Source organism: Pagrus pagrus (assembly GCF_965226575.1).
Source record: "Pagrus pagrus genome assembly, chromosome: 2".
Lineage (NCBI taxonomy): Eukaryota > Metazoa > Chordata > Actinopteri > Spariformes > Sparidae > Pagrus > Pagrus pagrus.
In genome coordinates, this window is record NC_140186.1 from 5,726,256 (window position 1) to 5,753,865 (window position 27,610).

Here is a 27,610-nt window from a genome sequence, read left to right on the forward strand (position 1 = left end):
TCAGTGTATGTTTATGTTTCAGTGTGATGACAATAGCCAAGTTATTTAAATATATCAAAGGAACAAAGTGCAAAAGGTATTTCAAATATGATGAAAATAATTTGGAAATACAATCAGGAAAATGTCCAGTTTACTGTTCATAGTAGAAATATTTACTATATAGCATCTGACATTATCTGTAAGTCACCTTTGAAATAGCTTGATTCAGATCCAGACAGTCAGTGTTAGTGTTAAAAATGATTATTTTCACAGGACGACAAAAAAAAGCAACAAAACTAAAATGTAATTGTTTGTTACAAGACAAAATAACCTGTATCTCACATGTAGTCACAAACCCCCTCCCTCACTACACACAGACAGCCTTTCCAGTATATGACAGAATCTGCCTCTTCTGTATTTCAATATTGTATCTATCCTTGATAATAATTATAATATCTACAATATATGACTTCCTGGGAAATGGTGCCAGTGTCGATACGAAGGACTATTTGCCCTTTCCTAGGACACTGTTACATTACAGTGAATTTATGTTGTCAAATCCAACATTTCTGGAAGTTTAGTGTAGCTATTTAGGGTTCCCCTCTCATGTTTTGTTCTGTTTATACAACCTGTTTTACTGTAACTGGAACTATGCCAAGACACTGTCAAAGTCCTTCAGACTTTAACAACGACATTAATGTAACTGCTAACAACATTTTGCATGTGCAAGTGTGACATGTCGTCATCGACATAACAAAATTAACAGACTTTCCTACCCAGCAGGTGTGACCGTGTCTTTCAAGGAGGCCATGTCATCATAGATGACATCATCATCCCCACCGTCTTCACTCTGTCTCTTTTGGCACCGACTTACAGTCTCCAGCACAGTTTTCAAGCGCCGGTCGAGAGCGGCGAGGTGGGGCTCTGACAGCAGTGGAGCCACACTGTGAAGGGGATCACGGGAGAGCGAGGCCCTCATGACGTCACTGAGACGATACTGTGGTAGAGAAAGCAGACGCAGGCGTAGCCAGGTGGTGCGACGGATTCTAGAGCCAGATAGAGAGTAGGAGAGAAAGAAGGATAACACGGCACAGTTAGGGAGGAGGAACTAATGGAAGAGAGAGGAAAATGGTGGGGGATGACTTAAGGTCATATTGTGTGTGATTGTTTTCCTAGTCTCACAAAGCACCCATTATTATTTTGGTATGGGTGAAATAACACTTGGGCTTGTTTGTATTTCTTTAAACGAATTCAGTCTGAATTTAACTGAAGACAACAAAGTCGACACAAAGAAAATAATGAACCATATATGATCTTGTTCCTTGTACTTGTTTTTACCTGCAGCACTGTTCCAGAGGAGCCAGGATAGAAGGCTCATCTTTGGAGTGACGCCCAAATCTGCACTCAGAAGAGACCCGGAGTCGGTTAAGCCACATCACAATTACAACGCCAGTGACCACCATAAAGGCGTACATTAGCAGAGACACACACAAACACACCAAAAATACTCACGCCCTCCCGTTGTCCAGGTGTAGTAGGAAAGTGTTGTTGCCAAACCTCTCAAAGGTTTCATAATGGTGCCGGTCCATGTTACCTCAAGGAGGAGAAAAAGGAATTGAATTACTATTATCAACAACATTCACACCTCCTCTGTAGACCTCTAAAGTGCTATGTATTCTGTTGTTACCAGTTATGCAAACCTAAAACTTTTTTGTGTGCTAAAACTAAATATCTGGACAAAATGCTACTTACACACATAATAACAGCGACAAAATTGATGGCATTTTGTGTTTTCACACGTGGGTGAAAAATATCTGAATATACATTAACATTTAAACAGCTTTCAAAACTGAAAACCAGCTGATATGGAGGTGTATTACAGTCAGTGCATCATGACATTACTTTCACATGACATCGGGTGTAGTTATGGGTGCACAAGACCACAAAACACAAAACAGTGATGCCAGGTGAATCATACAAAATGCTAGAAATTGCAACTATGACATTGTGTGAAATCTTTAATAAGAAATTCAAAATATTGCAAAACTCAAAGTATGAAGAGGCATTTTACAGCAACAGAAGTGTCACATACATTTATGTGAACAGTAGTCCCACTGACGAATATATTTACAAAAATAAGCATGTAGAGTGAGGCCTTTTTTTTTTTATCAATAAAGTAAAAGCATCTGAGCTTCAGCCTGGTACATCACAGCAGGTAAAAGTTTGGTTTCATCAGAGCACACTCACTAGCCTCACCCTTCTCAAACTACACAAAACAGGATTTAACTTGGCACGAAGGGGCAGCATAGCGATAATGTTACCATCTGCCAGTCCCCAGTTTCCACTCTCCCGCTCTCCATCTAGATAGAGCGGGCAGTGATAGAGTGGTAACTGTGGGTCACAGTTTAAATGTGAACTTTCACAGTGGGAGGTATCCCGGGATGTATTTGTGCTCCTGACTCGGGCCTGGACACAAACGAGGGGCAGTGAGCATGGCTGCGGAGAGACTGTGTCCTCTAGGGCTCCTAGCTGTGTATCCCATGATGCTCCTCTAAGCTCCAGGCCACACAAATACACAGCATCCACAGGAAGTGAGGCCGGGTATGTGCTATCACTCAGAACCTGGAGGGAAGACAACAATCAACATGCAGTAGGAACTATTTTCATCCAGAGTTCAAACATTTAAGGCTATTTAAACATGATTTTATCATTTATATGCTTTACCTGAAAATGCAGGGCTATATCACTGGTATATTTGTAATTCACTTGAGCAGCCTGTCTTATCACCGCCACCAGGAAGCCTCTGGCATTTTTAAAAGAAGACAGTCGGTAGCCAACAGGTGGATCTGTGGTGTTGTGGTGCCAGAGATAAGCACCGAGCAACTCTGCCCTCCTCTCCAAGTGAGACAAGTCAGTGAGCTTGAGGAGGGAAGCGGAGGTCGGCGTGCTGTATTGAACGGGCTGTCGGAGCTGTGAGAGGAGTGAGGACACTGAATCAATGAGATCATCCCACTCAGCCTGGAGGAAGTCACGTAGGGGACTGTGAGAAACAGCTCCTGCATTTGTATCTGGGCTGTCATCCTGGTGTTCAAGGTAAGTCTTCAGAGTCTGCAGTCTGTCTATAGCGTGGCTAAAGGCTGGCAGTGTGGCAGGCTGCTTTAGCTGGGTGCAGAAGCTTCTCGCTGTTCCTAGAGGAGTCTGGGAGGCCCGCAGCAGTATGTTCAAATTGTGGCTATTGATTTTGATTCTCTCAGCTGCCACATCGGCACTGAAGCCGAGCACAAGGGTCAAGTCATTGATGTTCGCTGAATCTTGAAAACCCTGCTCCAAAATCTGCAGTAATCCTGTCAAATCTGACGACATGAAACACACACCACAATCAATACATTGTAGTTACAAACAATATCTGACAAACAGAAATCCCGGTATTGGCTCTAACGTAAACTAAATGTCGCCTCATATTAATGCTACGGTCGTGCAACTTGCTCAACAAAAGGTGTCAGGTAAATATTGAAAAGGGCAAAGAGTTGGCTTGTAGGATATTTTCTATGCAAAACACAGCACTCTAAAAAAGTTGTGTGGTTACCAAAGTTGCCAGGATTGCTGATAATATCTGAAAGGATTTGTGGTCCTTTGCCCCAGAGAGGTGACAACGCGCTGAGGCAGATCTTAGCAAGGCTCTCCACCACCTCCAAATCTGCAGAGTCTAGTACATGACCACCATGCACGAGATTGACTGAATGAAAAAGTGAAAAGTGAAAAATGAAAAGTACAACAAGGTTAAATCAGACTGTAGAGTAACTGAACAAGAAGGATAGTTTTATCTGTAAACTGTGAAGTTGGATATTCATACAGCAGCTAGGCCCATGTTTTACATATTTTGGTATGTAATTGACGAATAGGTCCTGTAGATTCTCTCAGCCAGCGTCTGGACATGGCTGCAATGGCTGCCGAATAATCCTTCAAAGTATGTTCACTAAAAGTGCTTGCTTTTGCCACTGACAGGATAAGATTGTCATTTTAAATGTCTAACCACATTATGGCAAAGATTCTTTGTGACGGAGTAAGATCCTTTTGTTTAACCAGAAAGAGCTGCAATGCAAATTTACAAAAACGTTTTTTTTATCATCGTAAAAATAAAAAATGTATTCAAACTTGACCGAAACAAAATAAAACTCTCCAAAATCATCTTGGTTCGTCTATCCACTGTTCCAAAAATCATCAACAAAAAGCTTTATCTCTTTAGGCATTCTTTCCTTAATGGCACACACTTGCATTAACAATCTCAAAAACAAAAACAAGCACTTTTACTGGTCTTACTTTGACAGACGAAGCTGCCCTTGAGGATTACATTGCAGCCATCGCAGCCCGTGTTGCGGCTGGGCCGATTCCAAACCTTAGTACCTATCAGTCATTTACACATGAAAACATGTCAACATGGAGCCCGTGTTTCAAAATACCAGAATCCCACTTTAATGCTGTCTCACCTGCTATATACTGCATAGCTTGAGTCTTGTCATGGCAGAGACCAGCAGTGCTAATGTGTGCATCCATCAAAGCCAGGAGGTCGTCCTGACTCCTTCGAAAGACAAACAATCCAAATGCACAAGAATAAAATCTAAATCCACCATTTGCAGAATGTGCCTCGGTTTTAAAATATTTTTACAATGAGACAACACCGCTAAAGCATGTGAGCCCAGTTTCTCACCAATTGTAAATCCTCCCTTGGCCTAAGTATTTATAGGCCTGTCTCTGCAGTAACACAGAGTGAAAGATGGCACAGCGGAGGAGGAGCTCCATGTTGTCTGCTGTGACAGCCGACAATGACTGACACTGTATGATGGACACCACCTGTCGCAAGGAACAGCTCAGCTCCTCCGTCAGGTTCCAGGGAGAGTCACAGAGCAGAGGCAGGGCACACATTCGCACTGCCGCTGTTTAATAACACAAAATAATAATCGGCATTAAAATCATTATTACAACCTGAATAAGACAAACAGAGACTGAGCTTTTGCTTGAGGCTATAAATTAGCTCACTTAGGATAAGATTGTGCATAGAGCAGAAATTGCAATATAATAGATCTACGACCTACCTGGTATAGAGCATGATGCATATTCTTGAGTTATGAACCACAATCTGAAGCACGGGTGAATCAGGCATCGCTTCTCTGTGCGATGAGTAGGTAGACAGGCAGATAGGTAGATACATAAGTAGAAAGACTGGGCTGTAACTTGGGTTGTAAGCATGTATTAATGGCAACAAATCTTACAAATACAATTTAAAGTGATGCATGATGGACTACCTACCTCTGAAAGAGGAGATCAACCGGCTGAGGTGAGTCACTACTTTATCATCCCATCGATCCAACAGGTGACAGTTGTTGAAAACCAACCAGTGGCCGTCATTAACAGCTTGGTCCAGCATTGAGAGAATGAACTCTGTGTCACACGGAGCCCCAAAGGAAATGACTTTCACCTAAAACATATCCATTAAGAAAAACATTAAGCACTGCATTAATATACTCTGGTTACAGATATTAACAACAGAAACCGTGTGTGTTACCTCCTTTTTGTCTGCTACACAGTGGGACATGTTGTTTATTAAGTGAAGAGGCTGGATGCTTGTCCACTTATTTTCTCCTGGACTGGGCATTGTAAGAATGATGGGTCCCGCGTGTTTGATGAGACATCTTGAGAGGGCCTCTGGGTTCCCAGTGTGAGGGGCCTCACTCTCTGAGGTCTGTCCAGACAGGCACACAGGGTAGACGGCCATGGCGTCAGCTAGTTCCTCCAGACAGTCTGGAAGCATGGTCTTCCATAGCAGAGCCCGCTGTAGCAGGGATAAATGGGAGTGAGAGCGACAGGGAACAGCCCCTGCTACAGAAGAGGAAGTGAAGTGCAGGTACTCCTGCCACTGTGTGGGACAGGTGGAGAGAGAGGCAATCAATCCTTTGAAGACTGGGATCTTCTCCAGGCAGAGGAGCTCTGGGTGGATATGGGGTGGTATCCAGCTGGGCAGAGCACTTGTGGACTGTGAGACAGAATTCTCTGTGTCTTGAAGGCCCCTGAGGAAAGCCACCCTCTCAGCCTCAGCGCAGTGCTGGTTGTGTTGGAGCAAAGCCAAAGACACCAGCATCTTCAGAACAGCAACATGGCTCTTGGAGAGACAAGGCCTGTATTGCACCAGCAGCTGGGCTACCATCCAGTATGTGACCTCTGCTATGACGCCCTCTGACACTTTCCCACTGCTACATGACAGTAATGGCCTGCCCTTCACAATGAAGGCCTCTTGCATAACTATGATGAAGCCATGCAGGGAAAAGCAGTAGGCAGGGGACAGACGGGACACCTCCTGCAGAGCCTGGTAGAGGGTAGCAGCCAGCCTCATTAACTGTCGGGGGACAGCCAGCAGGGACTCATGGTACTCCAGCTCCTCATTCAGCTGTTGGATCTCGGTCTGCAGTTTTGTCATTGCTTCTTGACAAACAGCCACGCGGGGGAGAAAATTAGGGTCCTCCAGCAGTGGGGTGTTAGTCTGCAGGATGTAGTCCATAAGAGCATTCTAAGACAAGATTGGATAGAGTCAGTACAAACGACAACAGATAATTACATTATGATGTATAGAGTAAGATTTTGCATCAAAGGACTGACCTCAGCTTTAGTTTAACTTAAAGGTAGAAAGTAACTTTTTCATTCAGTGACCACAACAACAGTTTGATTACAAAACACTTGAAACCACACTCAAAAGCCGAGAATATGATTGATGTACAGAACTGCAGCCCAGGTTATAAGGTTTACTTAGTCCATAATCTAATATAGATAAGGTGAACATGCAAAGCCAGGCTACAGCTTGTTGGAACAGCATTAATTATATGGAAAAGGATTACTCGATAATCATTGAGATCGAGGGATATCAACCAGATCACCAGGCAAACCTCTAATTTTATTAAGTTAATTTTAATTTTTGAAGATACATGTCGGACTCTGAAACTAGCTATTTTGGTGCATAGTTAGGAAGGACACTCACAATAGCAGTTGCCATGGAATCAAAAGCTAATGACATAATTAATATAAATTAATCAGGTAAAAGAACAGTCAACGCTGATGTGTGAGAGAGAAATGTCATTCATCTATTGTACAGGCTACATGAAATGATGTAAATCCCAACCAAACTGACCATGGCTATGCCTCAGTCAGTCAGAAATCATTTGTATGCCAGTTGCAGATTTTGTCTTTTACACATTCAAACCGTTCCATTTTGTTTTAGAGAAAAGAAGCACCCGAATGTCCCGACTGATTTCATTCTACTTCACTGAATTAAATGAGGCTACAGTATATAAGCAACAGAGACAGTATTTGTTGATATGATGGTAAATGATGGTATCGTCACCTCTTCTGATACCAGTTTCTCCTGCAGCGTCTGTTTGTCATTCTGCAACTGCAAGTGTCGATTCAGCAGCTTTTTACAGTCAGACTGCAGCAGCTGTGTCAGCATCAGCTCCTGGATCTCTTCTGAGCTCAGAGAAAGGTCAACCACTCGGACCTGAGCCAAAATGGAGGGATGAATCTCTAAGGAACAAAAGCAAGAAAAGTGAGCTACTGCTTTCAGCTGAGTTAGAGGAGCTAATTTCTAATATGTCCAGAGTGTCTACAGTACTTCATTACGTTTGCTGAGTTTTGGCGATCAATGTTTGTAATGTTTGTAAAGATCCCATTATTCTAACTCTTTATGCTCAGAGTAACACAAACAGTATAGCGTAATATGCGGTCTTAATACTGACTGTAATTGTGATCCGTGTAAAGTTATTAGTATGCCTCTGTAGCAGTGATAACTTTAGCCAGTCAAACCAAGCCAAGACAAACTTGTTTACATTTATTAGACTGGGCTGACAAATGAATTTGGAAATTCTGTACTTCTGTTGCAAGACAAATGCCAAGTAAGTGACTTTAACAGACTACAAATCCTTCTTACCACTGCCAAGCAGTTGGACAGGCAGATGGGTGGTGAAGAAGAGGCAGAATTCAGGGTGGGTCGGCTGAACATGTTGTTCTATCCCTGGAAGGCAACATCCAGCCGGTCGAACCAATCTGGCCAGAAACTGTGGACTGGGAATCACACGCTCCACGTTTGTTACCAGGACACTTAAGCCTGCAAAACAAAAGGTTAGAAAGCTGAGAAAGGACATATAATTTGGTAACAAATGGACTACAACGTGATGTAAAAGTCTCATCGTCTGTGTGGTTTAAGTGGTGTGGCATTTCTAATTTACCTTCCTCCGCAGCTTGGTCGATCTTTTCCATTAGCTCTGGATCATCAGCACAAACCACCATGTCACACCCTGCCTCCATCTGAAGACTGGCTTTTTCTGCTGCAGAGCAAACACACAACCGGTTTTCTGTTTTTGAATACAATTTGCATTTCACACAGGCATTGTAGAGATTTTAGGGGATTTAAATGGCACAAGGTGCAACAAACAGACAAACCCCAGCAAAAATGTAAATCTAAGGACTCACTGTACCTGTGAGCCAGCTTTGAGAGCTTATATCTAGATGTTGCTGGGTGTCTACCAGCAGAGGCCAGCACTGAACCCACGCACTCCTGCAGCCCCACAGCAGCAGCTTTACAGACATTCTGGCAGATGGAGCATCCTGGAGAATACCTAATGCCTGACCCATAGACAGCTGCAGACTCTCAGACACAGCGATGGGAAAACCAAGAACAGGTAAAGAAGGTGAGGCATCAGACTGTGTAAACAGGGAGGTTCGCGGGTCCTCTCGGTTTATATTTATGCTTCCTGTCTGACATAGCTCCCTCCACTTGCTCAGCAGTTCTGTGCGCACATCAGGCCCAAAGGGGCCTAAATAAGAGATGATTGCTGCCAGGATAACGGCATCTCCTGGTAGAGTTTGGTTATTTAACTCTGCCTCCTGAAAAAATCAAAAAAACATTATCATTTAAAAAAAGATTACCAAGAAATAACACTAAATTTAGTGTCATGTTTAAATAGTACAGAATATTTGCAGATTCTGTGTTACCTGAGCAGCAGCCCTCCAGTCTCTGTAATGTGTCTCCAACTGCCTTGCAGCTGTAGTAGCTTCTCTTTCTGCACTCTCAGCTGAGTGCAGCTCCAGCATCTGCTCCTCCAGTTCTTTTTGTATCAACCGAAGCTGAAGCTTGACATCCTCTAGATGATGGCATGTGTCCTCCTTGTGCTGCTTGGCCAGGTGCAATTGACCTCGTGCTTCTTTCGCCATCACCTCCAACTGCCGCTTGACCAACAGTTGATGTTGTACACAGCAGCACTCATACTTAGCCTGGACCCATCGACACAGGGACTCACAGGCCTTGCTCACCTCTCGCACAGACTCCGGCACAAAATGGGGACTGTGAACTATCTGTCCGAGCTGCTGCAGCTGTTCATTTGTCAGAGTGTAGCGGTCAAAAAATTCCAACTCCTGGGAGAGATATTAGAGAGAAAACAATCCCAAATCAGCCTCTTACGCCACTGTATGCCATTACTCAGCCAGTGCTGACCAATATAAACGTCTGTATGAAGCCACTATTACTATTTTCCACACACCTGGAAAAAGTTGGTTTGTCCAAGGAGCTGTTTAGCGCTCTCCCAGCCTGGTGGACGATTAAACAGCAAACAAATGGCATCCATAATTTTCACAACTCCATCAGGTGGATCTCTGTAGTGTCGGACCTCCTCCAGGTCAGATGGATTTAGACAGTTGAGAATTTTGAGGCCTGACAAAAACACAGGTCTCACCTGGAAAAAAATAAATACCATAGTAAGATCCTTTTCTGTGACACTTCAGGTAAATCCCCTAAATTGTTCTCAGGGATTTAGTCCAATATCTAAACAGCCTAGGATACTATGATGACAAGGCTAATAAGCAATTTTTTATAATGTGATCCAATATGATTTAAAGGATGCAGATTTTAATAAAACAGGAAATCTGTACCTGTTTCTGGGCGTAATTAATCTGCTCTTCCAGGTCATCCAGCTTGTTTGCCAATGCTACACATGTGTCCTGAGCTTCCTCAAGCAGGCTTCTCTGGTGATCTGCAGCTCTGAGGAGCTCTTCCATGCGCTTAAGGATGGCAAATAATGTGTGTTATAGCGCAAATGTTACTGAATATGAGAATTTCAATATTAACTGAAGACCACTTGCTTACTTTAACATAATCTCCTCTTTCTGTTCTGAAGCCTTCACAGGCATCTGAAGTGCACTCGATATATTGCTTACAAAGTTGTTTAAACCATTTTTGACTGTGGTGAAAAATAACCTCTTGTGGTATAGAAACTGTGGCAGTCGATACAGTTGCAGCCACATACAGAATATTGATCCCACTGGAGCTGCATATGCTGAATTGCTATATATTACCTGCTGTGTCTGAGCAGCCTTCTCCTGCAGTCTTATTAAGTGCTGTTTGTACTGCACAGCTGTGTTGTTCATGACATCCAAGTGAGACAGAACACTGGCAACTCTGAAAAAATACAATAGTTACAATAGTAGCAGTGTGTGTATTTCTGTTTACAATCCAAATACTCTTTGTGAGTGTTTATTTATCAGATAAAGCTTGCTCACAGTAGCATAAACACAAATGTGTTGGTAAATCAGCAGCAGCACAGTAAATACTGAAGACACAGGGAGAAAAGAGGAAAAAATGCTAATCATCCAACGGTTTCAGAAGAACTACCTGACAGCTTGGCTCTGCCGTAGCTTGTGCAGATGGTTGCAGAGGTAACCAAAGTGGGAAATTAACTCCATATAAGTCTGAGGGCTGAAAGGCTGAGCTCTTAGAAGGACAGCAGCATACTGACACGCAGACTGATGGATTCCTGCCATAGCAACAGACAGGCCGGCCTCAAGCCCCTCTCGCTTCACTAAAAAAGAAAAGGGGAAAGGATATGTCTTGCCAGTAAGAAGAAGTACAAATTAAGTAAGTATAGACTTTAAAGTAAAGACTAACTTTGGTGGTGTGACTCACTTTTGGGGGTACTGGATTTTAGGCACTGAGCAGCAACTTCCACTAAAGACTGGTGGGACCAAGGCTGGTACACCTCCACACAGCAACTGACACTCAGGGCCTTGGTCAGTTGTGCCTAGATCACAAAAGATAAGAAGTCATCAGGTTAGATTTTAGTAAAATTACTTTATAAATCTAACACACTTAATGGCACAACTTGTGCTATGTATACAGAGCCCTTTCCACCCTAAATATCACATTACAGTAGAGTGAGCATGGTCTGCTTGTTGGGGTGCTGCTGGGGTACAAGGATCCCACAACAGAATCAAGGGCTGATCCTGTAAGAATCCAACTGTAAAAGTATGTGTCTAAATAGTTGTTGCCTGGATCTTCTCCACCTGGTCTGAAAAGTGCATTTTGTGTGTTGTTGTAGAGTACAGTGACAAGTGTTGATACTCAAAGAAAATACTTATTTACATTCAATCCATGGGTTGTTTTGCTGGCAGGTATCTCGCTGCTGTCTGACACGGTGAGCGGAAGCAGCATGAACACATGCACATTTCTGTGGACTTGGCTCAAGTACCTTTGTGAAAAGAAACAGAACAAATATGGTTAACAAAGTAGTGAAATTTATGTAGTATGATGACCAATAGGTTTTCTATTATCCTCTTACTTCTCAAACATCCAGCTGTCCATAAGGTATCTTCTTGAATTCTTCACAGCAGTCACTCTGGAAACGAGATTTCTCAGCTCCTCGTCTGTGTAGAGCCCTGGGTAAGTTCTGTGAGCCATCCCCACCAAGAGTTCCTCTCTGACAGACTGGCTAATTCCTTCGTGGACCAGTATGATGACATTAACTCCATCCGCTCTAGTTTGATTCCCAGCCTCTTTAAGGATTTCATGCAATTTATCCTCATTCCCAGGATGCACCTCCATCAACTGGTAGCCCATCACATAGGCAGCTAAGCACACAGTGGTTTTACGGCCTGTACCTCTGTCTGAGCCGATCAGCACTCCGTGACCTCCAGGTATGAGCAACGCCCTGAGGATATGTAACAGCTGAATCACCCTCTGTCTGTGTACAATGACTCTGGTTGTAAAGTTGTAGTCATTATCATATGTCTGTCCTTTTTCTTCTGCTTTTCTGTCAATAAAATCACACAGCTGTTGCAGTTGTACATCCAGGTCTTGGTCCTGATAGGAACAGGTGCGTCTAAAACTGTGCTGCTGATTCATTGAGTTTAGGGCCTCTGAGAGGTCAATACCATAAACAAGCGTAGTTATTATGTGCTCCATACGCTGAAGAGTCTGGGGTTGCAGGGGGTGAGTTTTTAGATGCTGACTGTTTTCAAACAGAAGGGGAGATTCAGTCAATGTGTTCAGGTCTGACTGGTCAGCTGGTTTTGGCTCTTGAGGCAGAGTTAGTGTACCTACACTCTGATCAGTTGGCCTGCAGGTGCTTGCTGTGTCCATGGGTAGTGTGGGAACAGCAAGGCTTGTCACAGCCGGTGGGTTATCTACACCAACAGGCTTGGTTTCCTCAGCCAATCGAATTCCATAGTGTGTCGTTGCTGTCTTGGCTATGAGTGACACGAGAGTTTTGCGTTCGTCCTCGGAGCATAACCTATCACAGAATGTACGCATGCACTCATGCATCCAGAGATGTGCTATGTTTAGCACTGAAGCTGCAGGCCCTGATGTAGGGAGAAAGCCTGGAAGTGAATTCTCCGTTTTCTGCATTGTGTTTGTGATGTGAGGCTGCCACAGGCACAATCCTGAAAACACCTTTTCAAGGTCATGATGGGAAAATGTGAAGTGGGGCCTTTGCAAAGTAGGCTGGAATTGGTCACATACTGCATGATACAGACTTTTAGTTGCAGTGATGATACAACATGCCATGTCAGCACCACTCTGCATGAGTGACATGTCTTTGAGCCAGATCTTCAGCCGAGGAGAATGGATAGACAAAATAACGTCCCTAGATAAGCAAGGGAGCACAAAGATGGAGAACAGGCGTGAGAGCCTGGAGGATATCACATTGCTCTGGTGATTGCCCAATCCAAAGACACAACAGGTAGCCATGTAGCTGATGGTTTCAGAACACATTGACTTGAAGTGATAGGTATCAAATGTGAGAATCTCTCCCTTTGAAATACTCTGTCGTAGTGTCTCTAGTGATGCTGACATCTTCCCATAGACATCTATCGACAGGAAGACAGAACAAATTAACCTTATAAAGCTTCAAGCGGTGCAAAATCAGATTAAACTTTCATTTTAGTTCTCAATAAGGTTAATTCTTTTGACTCACCACACGGTGCTTCATGCAAATCATCCACAAAAAGAAGCAGCCCAGGCTTGTTTGTCAAAGTATCTTTACAGTTCTTCTGGCAGCTGATGTTATTCAGTATAGTGTGCAGGTCTCTGGAGCCCAGCAGTGGACTGGCTGGTAGGCTGATATGTGGTTTGTCAAAACTCAGCAAAGTTTTGCACAGAGTGGTCTTTCCAGAGTTGGGCTCTCCTGCTAGCAACACTGGCTGGTTTGCCTCCAACATGATGTTGAGGAGATAGGTATGTTTCCCAAACTATGCAAACAGATTTGCAACACTTGTTAGTTGAAATATCTAATTGCAGTAGCCTAAGCTCTACATTGATGTTCTTTCAATACACAACACTGAATGCTCAGGACAAACCTTGGGAGAGATGTAATTCGTCAACAGTGTGTTCTTGGGGCATATCTTGCTGTCGATGTTAAAAAAGTGATCAAACACACTCTCCTCATCAGGAACCACAATTTTGTACCGACAAGTAAACAGCACTTGACGGGCTAGTGAGTCAAACTGTGGCCAGTGTCTAAAGTAAAAACATAAAATAAAAGAAGAAAATTAGTATTTTTTGTTCATTTAGGAGGTTTTTTGTATCACAAAAAACAAATTATGATGTGTTCAAAACTTAATACATTTTTGACAGTTGCAGGATCTGTCCCAGTGTACCAGAAAGCCAGTACACCACTGTATATGTTAGCAGCAATAACATACATACTTAATCGTTTGCATAATTATAAGTGACTACATATGTAAGCTCCATAAAGATTCTCTTACCGAGGATGCAGATGTCCACTAAATCCCCAAATGTAAGCCACCAGAAAAAGGTTCCTGGGCAGCAGCTCTTGTTTAGTGTCGGGATCTGTGGCAGTTCTGTGAATATCTGGTGAGAGAAGAGGTGATACAGCGTTAATGAAAGTACAGTCATTTCCTTAACTAGTGTGTTTACGAGGTCATTTGAAATGTGAGTAATGGTTATACCTGTTTGTTGTATTGCCTCAGCTTTTTCCACTTCCTTCCTGAAATGGTGTAGGAGGGCACGCAGGATCCGAACAAATGACGTGATTTCTTGCAGTCCATATGTGACACTTCCAAAACATTGTCCTTCATTGTGGATTGCAGAGGTTAATGCCTCTTGTCTGAGAAAACTCAGAGTGCTGGAAAAAAGATCTCCAGCTAGACGAGTCCACATTTTCACAGTTCCTTGATCCAGTTTGTGTTCAGAAGAGAGGGCATCCAATTCACTCTTCCACACAGCCTTCCACAGATCAGTACCTGTGAAATAAACAAGGCTACAACGGGTCACTGCAGAGGGACTTGCACCATGTAGGTTGGTGGTCTCCATAAGTAGTTTAAGGTGTGATTGCGATGGCAGTGTTTCACCTGATGACAGGCACAGAAATGGGTCCTCAGCACTGCAAAGTGTGGTTAAGTAATCTAACCAGCCAGGCTGTCCCACAGGCTCCCCATCCATTACCAGCCATTTCACTATTGGTGTCCGATTACTTTTCTTGTTGCAGACTTTAGACCTTGTTGGTTCACGTCGTTCTAAATCTCTCAGCACCTTTGCAACAGCTCCATCTTGCCATCCTCTCTTTTCACAGAAGCAGCCAAATAACTCTTCATGGGACATGGCATTAGGAAATAAGACCACAGTGTCAACAGAGTTCCAGGTTGAAGGAGAGATCTGCTGCTCTGCCTGTGGAGTATCTCCTTTGGTCACATTGTCATTTTCACTCACATGTTCCACTGCCCCGGCAGCCAGACGATTTAGTGCTCCAGCTAGAGCACAGTAACAGGTTGTCTTTCCACTACCTGAGGGGCCTAAGAGCAGAACTGCCTGAGATATTTTAATGGCCTGGTAGAGCGTAAGAGCGCTGCTAATTGTTTTGGTGTCAGAGTGACACTGTTTCCTTTGTAAGTCTTCTGTAACTGCATCTTTAAGTTGGTTCTCTTCTTCTTCCTCAATATAGTGTTGGAAAAGAGGAAACTGACAAGCTAATGGGAATGTGTCCCTGAAAATGATGTAGAACTGTGAGGCTTTCTTGTGCTCATAAAGAAAAGGTAATACGACGGAGAGAATGGCTTTAACAATGGCTGTCTCCTCCATTAATCCCTCTATAACTGACAAATGAGAATGGCGCAACCTGGAAAGCTTTTCAGCTTCTTTTCTGTCCTTCTCGACAAATCTGGCAGTCCCATTTTGTGAAGACGTATGATTAGTTTTTTCTGCAGCCGATCCTTTAGCCTCATCCGAAGTTTTCCGTTGCCTTACAGTTTGTTCGAAGTGTAATTCAGAGGCGGAGATGATCTTTTGCAAGACAACGAGATAGCAGCTTTGGTTGTCAGTGAGGAAATCAGGCAGACAGAGGGAATCCTTGGCCAGGCTGATGAGGGACACCAGACGCTGACTTAAAGACATGGCTTCTGTGAAACCAATGGAAGTCAGCATTACTTCTGCGATGATCCTGTAATCTGGATGGGTTAGCGCAATGGGTCTGGTTGCATACCGCAGACTCTCTGGAACCTCAGACGTAAACCCCTTCGATGAGATGAGAACACACCCATAGTGTAGGCTGGCATGAATGCTTTTCCCTGCAAGTATCATTTGGCATTCTGAATCAACATTTTTGTAGCCTGTGACGCTCTCAGCAGTCCTGTCCTTTGGGTCCTTATTCTCTCTTTGATTCTTCTTTTCTGTCAACCTAGAGAACGACTGGTGAATGTCTACAAGATGCTGTGCCAGTAATGACAGGACCCCTCGTGTTAGTAAGTCTACAGAGTCCAGTAGCAGCCATGCTCCAGTCTGGAGGGCACCCAACATCATCCGCTGAACAACACCTGGTCTCATGCTTGGACAACACTGTATGCTGACAAGCTGTCGCCCCAGCGCTTTTCCTAACTGGACCACAGTCGTTTTCTTTCCAGACATGCAGGGTCCACTCACAAACCCACATCTATAGCTTGTCATGGCAAGGAGAATCCCCAGTACTGCCCGATCTGTGGACGGAGAATGCACAATCATCCAATCTTCTGGACCAAAATACTCATAACCATATTGGAGTCGATGGCCCAAAACATCCACATAACATGTCGGTTCATCATTGTCTTTCAGACTCCAATTTTCTGAGTTTATGTGATACTTCATCAGACTTTGCCACTCAAAAGAAGACTCCAGAGGTACACCTTGCACTTCCATGAGTTGAGATAGCTGCTGCGAATGTTTCATTGTAAGTTGCACTAACACACGCAGACACATCATCTTATACTTAGAAACCAGAGATTCAGTTTTAGCCCCTGTGACGCCATCCCTTATGGACCGTCCAAGGTTTTTCAGCTCTGCAGAGGTGTGTGCCTTTATGTTGCTCAGCTTCACTGGGCTCAATTCTTGGAAAGCTTGTAACACAACGTTGCACCAAACTGCCTCCTCAGCCACCAGCAGACACTGAAGTGGATAGTCAAACAAGAGATCCAGCACAGGTATTGCGATGTTCCTCTTATCAGCAATGTGGATCAGGACGTCTCCAACTTTCTTTTCACATCCCAAATCTTGACAGGACGGTTCAAGCTGGTTTCGCATAACAGCACATTCTTTCAAGAGCTGTACCATGGTCATCTTCAATTGTTTCTCGAACAGACAAAGCCAATCCAAGGCACTGAGATTTGGTTCCAAAGGAGACAGAAAGGTAATGTGCTCCTGGAGGCTGCCAAAAAATCCCAGCACCTTCATCTGTCTGTGGCTTTGAGACGTAGCCTCAGAGTACTTTACATCTCTTGTACTAGATGTTATTTCACAATCCACTTCGAGCCAACGAACCCCTTTAAAGCATTTGTGTACAAAGGGTTGCAGTGTGAAAGGCACTGGGTGAAAAGAGAGTAGCTGTATCACCTCCCTGTCACTCAGAAACCAGAGTCTTGGAAACTGTTCACAGAGGGTGTCCAGGAGATCCACCATCTGGTTGGAAATACCCTCCATTGTAGACAGGCCATCAATAAGTACTTGGCAAAGGTTATTGCCATGGAATCTGTCGTTTGTCTTCTTGAAATGAACAAAGTTCAACACATGAGGGTCTCTGGATATAGAGAGCATGATTTCCTTTAATGTCTCATCAACTGGTCGGAATTGATCCAGCTATGGGGAAAAGAAATACATTTATCTGAAACCAAAACTTAAAGAAAAGCTCTGTGAAATACCAGTTTTATAGCAATTCAAAAGCTAGTTATATGTGACTTGTGATCATGAAACAGGGACATACCAAATCCACTTTCTGAAAAGTAAAGTTTTGACAGAACATCTTGGTCAGGAAGGCCCATATTTGCTGGTGTCTTTCAAATAAAGAAAGCAGCTTCTCTATTAATTATTAAAAGGGGAAGAAAAACAATACAATGTTCATACTATCTCTACACAAATTTTCAAAATGTTGCTTTCTATATTTTATTCCTGAATGTACCCCTTACCAAGATCTTGTAATGATTGCACCAGATTTTCCATCTGCAGCCTGAACTCCACACTGTGGGGGGACTTCAACATGATGGACAGAGTCATCAAATCATTCTCTATCTCAGCAAAGTGAATCTCCAGACCTGAATGAGAAAACACAAATCTCAGATATTTCGAAGCAGAATATTGATTTCACACTTTTCCAGCAAGCAACTGAATCAGAGTAGTTACTGCTTGATTGATGATTACATCTCTATTACTAAGTTGTTGTTAGGTTGTTATTCAGTCTCACCAACGATGGTGAATCTTGCATCATGACAGGAATGTTGACTGGCCGTTTGGAGATTTGAAACGGTGCCCTCTGTGGGCTTTTCTGTCTCTGCTAATCCCTGCTGTGGCTCACAAACAGGGGGAGTGAATTTCTCCAGCTGGAAGATTCTGGCTTCCCAACCCTGTCGAAGTTTGTGGAAGGTCCGCTCCATGTTACACTCTGCGTCTGCATCCCCACATATCTGATGGAGTAAAAGGAACCACGAGAAGCAAAATGAATCAAGTATTGTGTGTTAATGACATATAAAGGTAGTTCAACCCCTATTTGTTTTGATTTTAGTAGCACTGCCATAACATGCTCAATATGTAACATCTCTCCTGCTCTCACCTTGTTAATGAGTTGCTGGTCAATTTGAGGTTGTTGAGACATCAGTTCAGCAACAGTCACCTCCTTCTCTGGAACATAGCCCATGCCTGCCAGATGGAAAGCATTTCAATCATTTTAAATATCCTGTAATGATATGCATTACAATATGGGAATGTCTCTGACCTTCAAAAATAGCTTTCCAGTGTTTATGTTTGATTGTGGGGCTCTGCAGCTTGGCCATGAATGTAAGCTGACGGCTTAAGCTGTCCAGGTTTCCTAAAGTCTCCTGCAGCACAGCATCATCAGTAGGTATGATACTTGTTAGAGACAGAGCTTCCTCCTTCCACTTGGAGACTTTCCCTTGAGCTTGTGACACCACAACCTGACAGAAAAGTATTTCAAAATATCTGTTGGTTTAATTCCCATGGACAGTAGTTATAGGGTTGTTTTTAAATCACAAAACAGAATATTCTTACTTTTATAACTCCTAATGGTTTACAAACAGTGATTAGCATCTTTGCATGAATGTAGTGTGAACCAAGCTGTGCTGTCGATACTCCAGCTCTTAACATCACTACTTTTTTCCCCAAAGATGGCAATTAATTAAGGAGAGACTGAATTCAATTTTAAGTAAATTTTAAATTAGCTTTAAATTTCTCAGTACCATGAATGCGCACAAATACAGTAATTACCTCCTTGCAAAACATATTTAGTCATCATGTTAATAAGCAGAAAGAGGTCAGTTTGACATGTTACCTCACTGAAAAGCAGCTGTTTCCATTCTTTCAGCCATGTTATGAAGGCATCTCTCAGCCCCCACAACTCTTTACGGGCGCTGAGCTTCTGAACATCTGTTGCCAAAGTGGTCAAATTGATTGGATGTTCTAATGGGAGGCAAGAAAACACAGTCTGATAAGATTAGGGTTTCTGTAACTACATATTATGACAGTTTTACTACTGCCAAGCTTCTTTTTTTCTTTGTTTAATTTCTCATTTAAAATACATGTTTAATCCACTAGTGGTCAAAGCTAAAAGCACAACATCAAAAGCAATTCTTTCAAGCTTCAACCCATATTTTGTACCAACTCACCTTGTAGGTCTCGACTGTTCCTACTAAGTTGTTCCAGCTTTGCACTGAGATTGTGCACATGTGAACACATGTGGTTCAGTGTGGAGACCATCTCTTTTGCATTCTGGGTTGGATCAAGGAAGGGTCCAGATGTAGCTTTAGACACCATATTTTTAAGGTCATACGCCAAAAATGAGAACATTGTGTCCAGTGCGTGAGTCATTGTAGGAAGACGCTGGCACACAATGCTATCTGCTTTCTTCAAGAGGGGAATAAAGCAATCCCACATGTCCAGCATCTGAATATAGGACACAAACAGAAGCACACAGACCGCAGTGTGAAAAAAGCTATAAATGAGACATTACAGCTGTAATGTTCCAAAATAATGCAGGAAACTGAATTGTACAAATATAATGTGGTTAATAATGTCATCATTTTCACTTTTATCCATACAGACCTTGTCCTTCAAAGTCACCTCCTGTTCAGTCATCTTCCTATAGTTACTGCAAACAGTGTCCTGGAGGGAGTGAATGTACTCCAAACGTTTCTGTAGGTCAGCAAACATTTTCACAGACTCCCTCACCTGAAGAGAGAAGACAGATTTGGACTTTTTAAAATCAATTTTAGGTGTTTATCATGACTCTGTAATTACAGCACTTGGTGAGTTTCTTGTCCCTTAGACTCTTAAACAAAGTCAGACAATGTTAATATGTAACATGGTTGGTTTTCGGATCAGAAATCATTAAAATATCTGGTATCAGAGGAACAAAATCTCATTATGCTACAGAGAATAAAAGATTCATTTAATGTTGGCATGTTGACAAATGATTGAGAAGACTGAGAGAACGACCTCCTGCCTGTAGGTTGAATAAGCAAGCTGGGTGACGATTAGGTAAAATACAACCAACCATAAACTCTGTCTGACTTGAAACTGCACTTTGAAAGTCTTTAACAACTCACCATCAAAAGAGTTTACTGGAGAACTTAAGTGTACACTAGTGTTCGTCACTTACATGCCTTCAAATAACAGCACTGAAAGCCTTGATGCACTTTGAATCACCTGAACATTCTTGGATAATGGAGTCTAAATTCAGAACACATTTGCTTTAACAAGACAAAGTTCTTAAGATGAATAATTAAAATGAATATGTGACCAAAAGAAGAATCTCAGAGGATCTGAATCATCCATTTGCAAACCCTGCAAAGGTGAAACAGGTAAAACTAGGCTATTGGCTTCTTATGAATGTCTTTCTTATTGTTTGGGCTGATTTTTCTCTTTGCGTGACCTGTAATCATACAAGTATGTATTGTGTGTGTTTGTGTACCATAACAGCATATTTTGAGAAGTCATGTAAGTCTTGGGGTTCTGTCTCGAGTTCAGCTGCAGTCCTCTCCAAGTCTGATATGACACTTTCTGAGAGCTGCTTTATCTGCTCAGCGAGCTGCTCCAGCACTTCCTGCTCAATCATCATCAGCTGTTGCCCTTGAAAAAACAAACGCAAACAGTAATAAAGCATTCAGGATAAAAACAAAAAAGTAAGCCATCAACTGGCCATCCAGTTTACTGTTTTACAAAGCCAGGGAACAATAAAGAGTAATTTCTTTTAGAAAACGTTGTTTTGTCACTCCTCCCTGGTTTGGGGCAAAGTCAATTCAAATAGTTTTTGAAAAGGATTTTGTATCTTAGAGTCATCAAGTAAGACTGAAGAGAAGATTTATATACTTTAGAGCCGACATACCTAGATTGTCCTTGATGCAGTTGCACTGGATGGTGAACAGCTGGTTGGAGGTGGAGATTGATGAGGGAACTGTGTGGATTGCTTCTGTCCAGTGGCGTACCTTCTTTATATGTTCCTCGTATACTAGTGCAGGCTGACTCATCATGGATTCCAGAGAGGCTCCACTCCATTGGCTAATGAACACGTGGATTTCCATCAGCCATGAGTAGCTCTCGCACAGCTGCTGGATTTCTAGCTCAGCTTCCTGTACAGAGAAAAGTGACAGTTACTAGGAGCACATGAGCAGGTGTGCAAATTAGTTAACATTTGATTGACGTGATAAAGTGACAGTCTTGCCTGCATAATCTTGGACTGCTCTTTCTCAATTTGTTTTCTAACATCGTTGATGCTGATCTGCCATTCCAGCTGCCTCTTGGGGAGGGGGTAGTAGCAGCCGTGTACCCTGCTGCCTCGCACCATCAGCGAGGTCTCTTGAGGCAGCACAAGCCAGCGAGATGACAGGTCTCTGAAAAACTTCCAGCAGCAAAACTTTTTGCAACCAGCTGTTTCATCACTGTTCTTATCGTCCCCTGGGAATTAAAACACATGGAGACTGAAAATAACCTGTCTTCCCACTGTTTATAAAATAAATGAAATAAAATATAACTGCTCTGGCAAATTTTCATACGAAAACTGCAGGTATGGATGAGCAGATGCTCAAATTAACTGAGATCAGAGCACTGAAAAGACTAGCAACTTTAACGCAAATGGCTGTACCTGTAAAAGTCACATGTTCAATACAGCCGCAGTCAGAGGTTAATTCCTGAGAAAAACCAGAGCTGGAGACACTGTTGCTGCTCTCTAGGAAGAATCCACAAGTATCACACATCTGATGGAAAAGAAATGTGTTAAGAGGCTGGTGATAAACTCATTATCAAAAGGCTGATCAAAATGACAACAACACTGCCAGAATGAACAGATGCAATGAATGCAACTATTAAATATAATGCAAGTATTACTATTGATGCTGTGGAGCAAATTAAATAGATCAGCGCTTTACATCCATGCAAATAAACCTTTTGGAGATACTGATTTATTCATTTATATTCATCCATTATATTTTTGTACTTCACATTTCAGCTTGTTTAAGTAATACAGTCACTCTGTTAGTCAGCCACTTTTCTGTTGATGGTGTGACGAGATTATGAAATGAAACTTTGTGACAACCGTGAAGCACAGTTCCAGTAAGTGGCTGGCTTTGTGCAAGTGGACATTTTTCAAAATTACCTGAATTACTGAATCACCAACAGTCAGGACGGCTTCACTCACTGCTTCTTGGAATAGATGCACTGCTGGGTCCAAGGTCAGCTGACTACTGGCACTGAAACAAAGCTCAGTGTGGAAGAGACAGCACTGCCGAGATGTCTTCCTCTAACAAACAAAAACACATCATACATCATCAATAAAGCATTAATATGATTGATGTTTAAATCCATTGTCAATAAGCTTTATCTGATTCTGTCTCCATTATTTTATGTAGTTGCGTTCCTTCATTGTTATTCAAGTTTTGTATCCATAGCTCTCCTGTTATAACCTTGAGAGAAGTATGCTAAAGTGCTCTATCTGAAAATACAGACAATTATCTCTTGCTACCTTCAAAACGTGGCTGACAAAAGAAGTGGCGTCTTGTCGGATGATCGTGACGAGACTCTGCACAATCATTTGGTTGACGAGAGCAGCGAACTTGCACAATTTCTGCAAGACGCTTTCAGACCGAGCCAACTCTTTATTCAGCTCCCTCTGATGAGCCAGATGGAGGTGAATGGGTTCGTAGATTTTATGTGGCTTTTTAGCATATTCCATATGCAGCTGCAGCTCCTGGTGTGCCTTGTAGCTGCCCTCTTTCACCTGGTGACAAAAACACCGCCGCAGTAAAAATAAAATAAGATCTACAGTGATAAGATTTTTGTCACATATTTATTTTACTTCCTAGCAAACTGACCAGATGGCAGAAATGGAAAGGCTTCTATCTCAAATAAAACTGACATTTTTCTCTATGCTCAGAAACTTTTCTCATGAACCAATTAAAAACTGTCTCTCGAGGCTCTTTCGTTAAAACTATTCATCACAAGCTTAAAACAGGTTTGAGTTTGTTACAACAGAGAAAACTGTACCGCATTCAAGATGACAGCGCGACACTGTGATAATTCCTCCAGTATCTTCAAACGCTCTTGATTCACAGTTACCAGCACATTTTTTAATTCCAGCAAAGTGTATGATCTAGACTCGTCCTGGGGGAGCCGGTGTGTCCCTTTCAGTTCTTCAATGACTCTGTAAAAGATTCAGAATCATTGCTAGGTAATCCAAATAACTGAAGCTTAACATTGGTCTCATTTTAAAAAATCAACAATTTAACTAATATTGAATGATTTACATGTGAACGTGACGCACCTGGTGAACAGAAAAAGAGCATTTCTGAACTGAGGTACAGCTATAACCAGCATATCCTGCAGATCCTCACTGCGGCGCTGAAAAATGATTTTACGTACATTTCTATGCCACCTGGCATGAAAAAAACATAAAGCAGACAAAGGTTGAGGATAAAACACAAAAGAGCAGGGAAGAAATATACGCTGGAGCACATGTCCTGGAAGATTTCAATGTCCAGGACAAACAGAAGCATTTCCGTTCAAATAAGGTCTGTGTTTATTGAGCTTAAAGTGGCAACTAACAACTTCTTCCCCAGTGTTTCCAAGCAGTTTTTCTGTTGCTGCCACTGTTGCAAAGACAACTAGATCGCTTCTGTTTTCCTCAGAGTTACAAATAACAACAACACAGGACAAAACATGAGTTTATTCAATCATTTAGTCTATAGCAGAGATGGATCGCCAGTAAATCCCTTTCCCGGGTGGCCACGTGCCTGGTGGCAGACGAAGTTGTACAGTGATAGAGAGGTTTATAGCGAACCAATGTAAGCTCTGCTGATTTCATTATTCTTTATCCATTACATTGCACAATCAACATTTTCTTCAGAATGATACAGTGAAGCAGAAAACCCGTCTATCGCCAGTTAAAAAAAGAATTCACAGAGACTGCTCATGCCGTGCATCACCTACTCAAAGCGTTAGGGTTTGATGACCTGGAAATGAGACTCAACAATCAACTATCTTTTTTTAAAAATCACTAACTCCACCTTTAATACGATTCAAATTCTGCTAAGAGGGAATTTGTTTCGACAGACATTTTGCCTGGAGGGATTGAGATATGTCACACTTCAACAGATTTTCCTGGTAAAATAAACAGTTATTAGGGGAAAACAAAACCCTGAACAAGCGAGAGAAAGCATAGTTTGTATGTAACTTACCAGGTGAAAGCTTTCCGCAGTCTAAAGTCCCTGAAAAACTGGATCTCCTGCAAGGCTGTCCACAATGTAGACTCTCTGTGCCACTTTGCCAGACTCACAAGTCCACCATAACCCCCCTCTGTCACATGCAGGACAGTAGTAGGGGAGAAGATGTAGTGCTCAGAACCAGCTTGACTGGAATCGACCACTCGCAGGTCATATGGTCTGGAAATAAAGCAGACATATCACTGTGTATTCACTATTTAATTGTGTGCACCCCAGCTGGTACATAACCTTATTTTACTGTACCTGTAAGAGTCTCCGGCCACTTCTTTAAGGTAATAAAGCTCCAATTCCCCCAGGTCTATTTTCTTGGCAAAGATATGAACTACCTCTGTGCCAGTGAGAGGAACTTTATTTGGTTTGGTCACTTTCCCATTTATCACAGTCGTCATCTTTTTATCGTTACATGTTGCGATTTTTATGGCTTCGTCTGTCCCTGTAAGACTGAAAAATAAAAACTGAGTGTAAACAAAAGAGCAATTAATTCAGTCGTCAAATACCTTGAGGAGTAAATGTTGATAGCTAAATCTGTCACCCTTTTATGGAAGGTAATTGAAAAACTTACTGCTTGACAAGCTCCTATAATATACTGTATAAACTATATCTGGAAAAATATGAATTACCCTACAACCAAAGATCTATAAATGCACATCCAGTCCACCTTCAAACCATCAACAACATCAGATTTCTCATTGTCCTGATTTTATCTGAAACAGTGTGATAACAGTAGGAATTACACTCATAACCACAACTTTAAAATTTGTATCTGAACAAAGTACTCCATGTACCTCTGTGCTGCTGACTCATCAGCACTTCTGTTAGGGATGTGGGTCCCTAATGCTGAGGCCAGTAGTCGAGGTCCCTCAGTCCATTTTGTATCATCTGTGGTTTTCCCAGGTCCTACTTGGGCTGTAAGACGAGGGAGTTCCACCACCGATGAAGGCCGATCGGAGGGGACATTTCTGAACAGAGGCCTGGCCAGAAAAGCTGCTGAGAGAGATGGTGGCTCCCGGCATAGTGGAGGTAAAGTCAGTTCAGGAGCGTGGGCCTTTTTCTTAACCTTGGATCCAGACCTAGTAATGTCTCCATCATGGGACCTTTTCTCTGAAGGGGCAGCGAACATGCTGCTGATCTTTCTCTGAATACCATCAGCAGGTTTCAGTAGCACAAACGTTGTCTTGCCAATCTACATTAGGACTTTATTCTGGCAATTCTGGAAGAAAAGAACAAAAACTTAATGTACATTTTTAGTGTGAATCACCAGTTTATCATGCTAAACATATCCTGTATTGTGAAAGGGGCACTACTTAGTATTTGGGGAAGAAATTCAGACTCAGAATTTTAATATTGAAATATTAATGAGGTAATAATACAGACTCAGTTTGTTTATTCATTTTATTCAGTCACGGAAACCAATAGAGTTTGTTTATTTAGTTTGTTGAGGGATAAAAAAAATGAGTCACTGAGGAACTTTCTACTTTTGCATTACTTTTTTTTCTTTTTCTGTGATTTTGCCTGTTGTATCACTTTTAGTCCTTTTACTTGTAATGACTCATATTGACTTCTTGTGTTCATACATTTTCTGTTCTGCCTTCTCTTTTTAACTTGTGTTAGACGAGGCTTCCTTGTGTTTGGCTTTACTATTGAGTGTTTATTCTGTAATATCGTCTTTCTGAGTTTCCTGTTTTTGCTGGATTGTCCAAGCACTGTGTAAACTCTGTTTTAAAAGGTGCTGTATATATAAAGTTTATTATTTCTATTCTGATTACAATTTCTTTTCCCAAAACTACATAGTGCTCCTTTGAGTAGCAACATACAAAAAACAGATAAAGATATACATGATATCAGCAGTCTCAACAAACATAATTAGACAGGGATAAGCAGAAACTTTGAATACAGAATTATCAGTTTAATGGCATAAAACAGCCCATTAAAAAAGTTATCAACAATATCTGTAACCAAGATAACCATGTTTACATACAGTATCCTTTTACTTTGCCATATATCTGACTACAAATCCTGAAAAATGTTTGGATTGCTGACAGAGATTCAGCATGTTGCTGCTAAAGTGTTGATATCTCTGTGCAGACAAACGTTAGCAGTTAGCTTACAACAAATCTTATAAAGCATGATACATACTCGTTTTGACTGGGAGACATTTTCATACACCGTTGTGTAACTATCCCTGATATGACGCCTATAATGATTGCTATAACCTTTTACAGCTTCATTCATTCAGCTTTCACTCATCCATTCATAAAGCTTGACGCGATAAGCACTTTTTCCTAGTTAACGTTAGCCAAAGTTAGTTACATTACACCAGCTAACTAAAGTTAACTGTAAACCGAAGACGTTACACTCGTCGCAGTTTAACACCCGTTCACATTACTGCTGCTCCACAGGAGGATTAGAAAGCAGGTAGTGATGTTTCTAAAGTTAAATAAGTACTTTTAAACAACGAGCTAGCTAACAATGAGTAGAGAAACAAACTTCTGTGACTCTTACCTGTCTGTGAACGAGTTGTCAAGGCAACCGCGGCGACGGCTCGTTGCCACGGTAACGCACAGTTGGTTGCGGAGCCGGCCGGTCTGCCGCTGAAGGTCAAGTATGTCTGCTGTTACTGTGAGTAACCTTTAGCCTTAAAAGCTTTTGTTTAACCCGGTATGTCGTTTTAAGACTGCATGAAACAACAGAAAGCACTAACAAGAAATCACAGCGAGTCACTCAGGTGTTACACCGTATTTGGTGACCCAGCAGATCCGTGTTGGAGGAAGTGAGGCCTACTACTCTACTCTTATAGCTATAAACATCAACACCACAGTGTAAAAGTACTACTGCGAGTACTGCTTTTTAAAATCTTACATTAAAACTTTATTATAACCAATAATAATAACAGTAACTTTATATTTAATGTGTTTTTATCTTTATCTGTAGAGGGACCGTGTACAATAATAAACATAAATGTTGCCATTTGATGCATTGTACCAGAGTTAGCTTGGAGCTAATTTACATCTGCAGTCATAATTAAAACTTCATATAAAAAATAAACTAAAGCAAACAT

The 27,610-nt window shown here is 42.0% G+C and overlaps 2 protein-coding genes across 3 annotated transcripts in view; both read right to left on the reverse strand.

Moving 5' to 3' along the window:
* Window positions 1-736: 736 nt before the first annotated feature.
* fam20cl (family with sequence similarity 20 member C, like) overlaps window positions 737-27,610 on the reverse strand; it is a 33,844-nt gene continuing 6,970 nt past the window's right edge. The window contains exons 8-10 of the mRNA XM_084379526.1: window positions 1,492-1,573; window positions 1,318-1,377; window positions 737-1,025 (exon numbers count right to left, since the gene is read on the reverse strand). Coding sequence (XP_084235652.1) covers window positions 752-1,025; window positions 1,318-1,377; window positions 1,492-1,573 — 416 coding nt within the window. The 3' untranslated portion in view covers window positions 737-751. The remainder of the gene's footprint in view (window positions 1,026-1,317; window positions 1,378-1,491; window positions 1,574-27,610) is intronic.
* dnhd1 (dynein heavy chain domain 1) lies at window positions 1,983-27,117 on the reverse strand. 2 transcript variants are annotated; one of them, XM_084376041.1, is made up of 44 exons: window positions 27,055-27,117; window positions 25,338-25,762; window positions 24,796-24,993; window positions 24,508-24,711; window positions 23,595-23,705; window positions 23,318-23,474; window positions 22,797-23,051; window positions 22,431-22,574; window positions 21,921-22,032; window positions 21,501-21,733; window positions 21,165-21,408; window positions 20,751-20,908; window positions 19,883-20,008; window positions 19,447-19,723; window positions 19,113-19,240; window positions 18,540-18,738; window positions 18,378-18,463; window positions 18,012-18,231; window positions 17,737-17,862; window positions 17,535-17,629; window positions 14,260-17,410; window positions 14,056-14,161; window positions 13,648-13,807; window positions 13,266-13,539; window positions 11,631-13,158; window positions 11,435-11,540; window positions 10,979-11,093; window positions 10,688-10,874; window positions 10,372-10,474; window positions 9,949-10,077; window positions 9,561-9,752; window positions 9,016-9,435; window positions 8,499-8,907; window positions 8,250-8,348; window positions 7,952-8,128; window positions 7,370-7,548; window positions 5,543-6,541; window positions 5,287-5,455; window positions 5,073-5,147; window positions 4,688-4,913; window positions 4,467-4,558; window positions 3,566-3,715; window positions 2,704-3,332; window positions 1,983-2,601 (listed from the first exon to the last, which is right to left on the reverse strand). In XM_084376041.1, exons 2-44 carry the CDS (start codon window positions 25,670-25,672, stop codon window positions 2,212-2,214), a joined length of 13,473 nt encoding a protein of 4,490 aa, XP_084232167.1. In that variant the 5' UTR covers window positions 25,673-25,762; window positions 27,055-27,117; the 3' UTR covers window positions 1,983-2,211. The 2 variants fall into 2 exon arrangements, with proteins under 2 accessions (XP_084232167.1, XP_084232166.1); XM_084376040.1 differs by lacking the exon at window positions 27,055-27,117 and adding an exon at window positions 26,689-26,976.

What these genes read in the sequence shown, in the direction of transcription:
- dnhd1 (XM_084376041.1), bottom strand. Translation starts at nt 25,672, where the DNA reads ATGTTCGCTGCCCCTTCAGAGAAAAGGTCCCATGATGGAGACATTACT. An exon ending in CGGCAGAGCCAAGCTGTCAG is followed by an intron (nt 10,475 to 10,687) that starts GTAGTTCTTCTG and finishes GTATTTTTTCAG; the next exon opens with AGTTGCCAGTGTTCTGTCTC. An exon ending in AGCTATGCAGTATATAGCAG is followed by an intron (nt 3,716 to 4,466) that starts GTGAGACAGCAT and finishes TTTTTCATTCAG; the next exon opens with TCAATCTCGTGCATGGTGGT.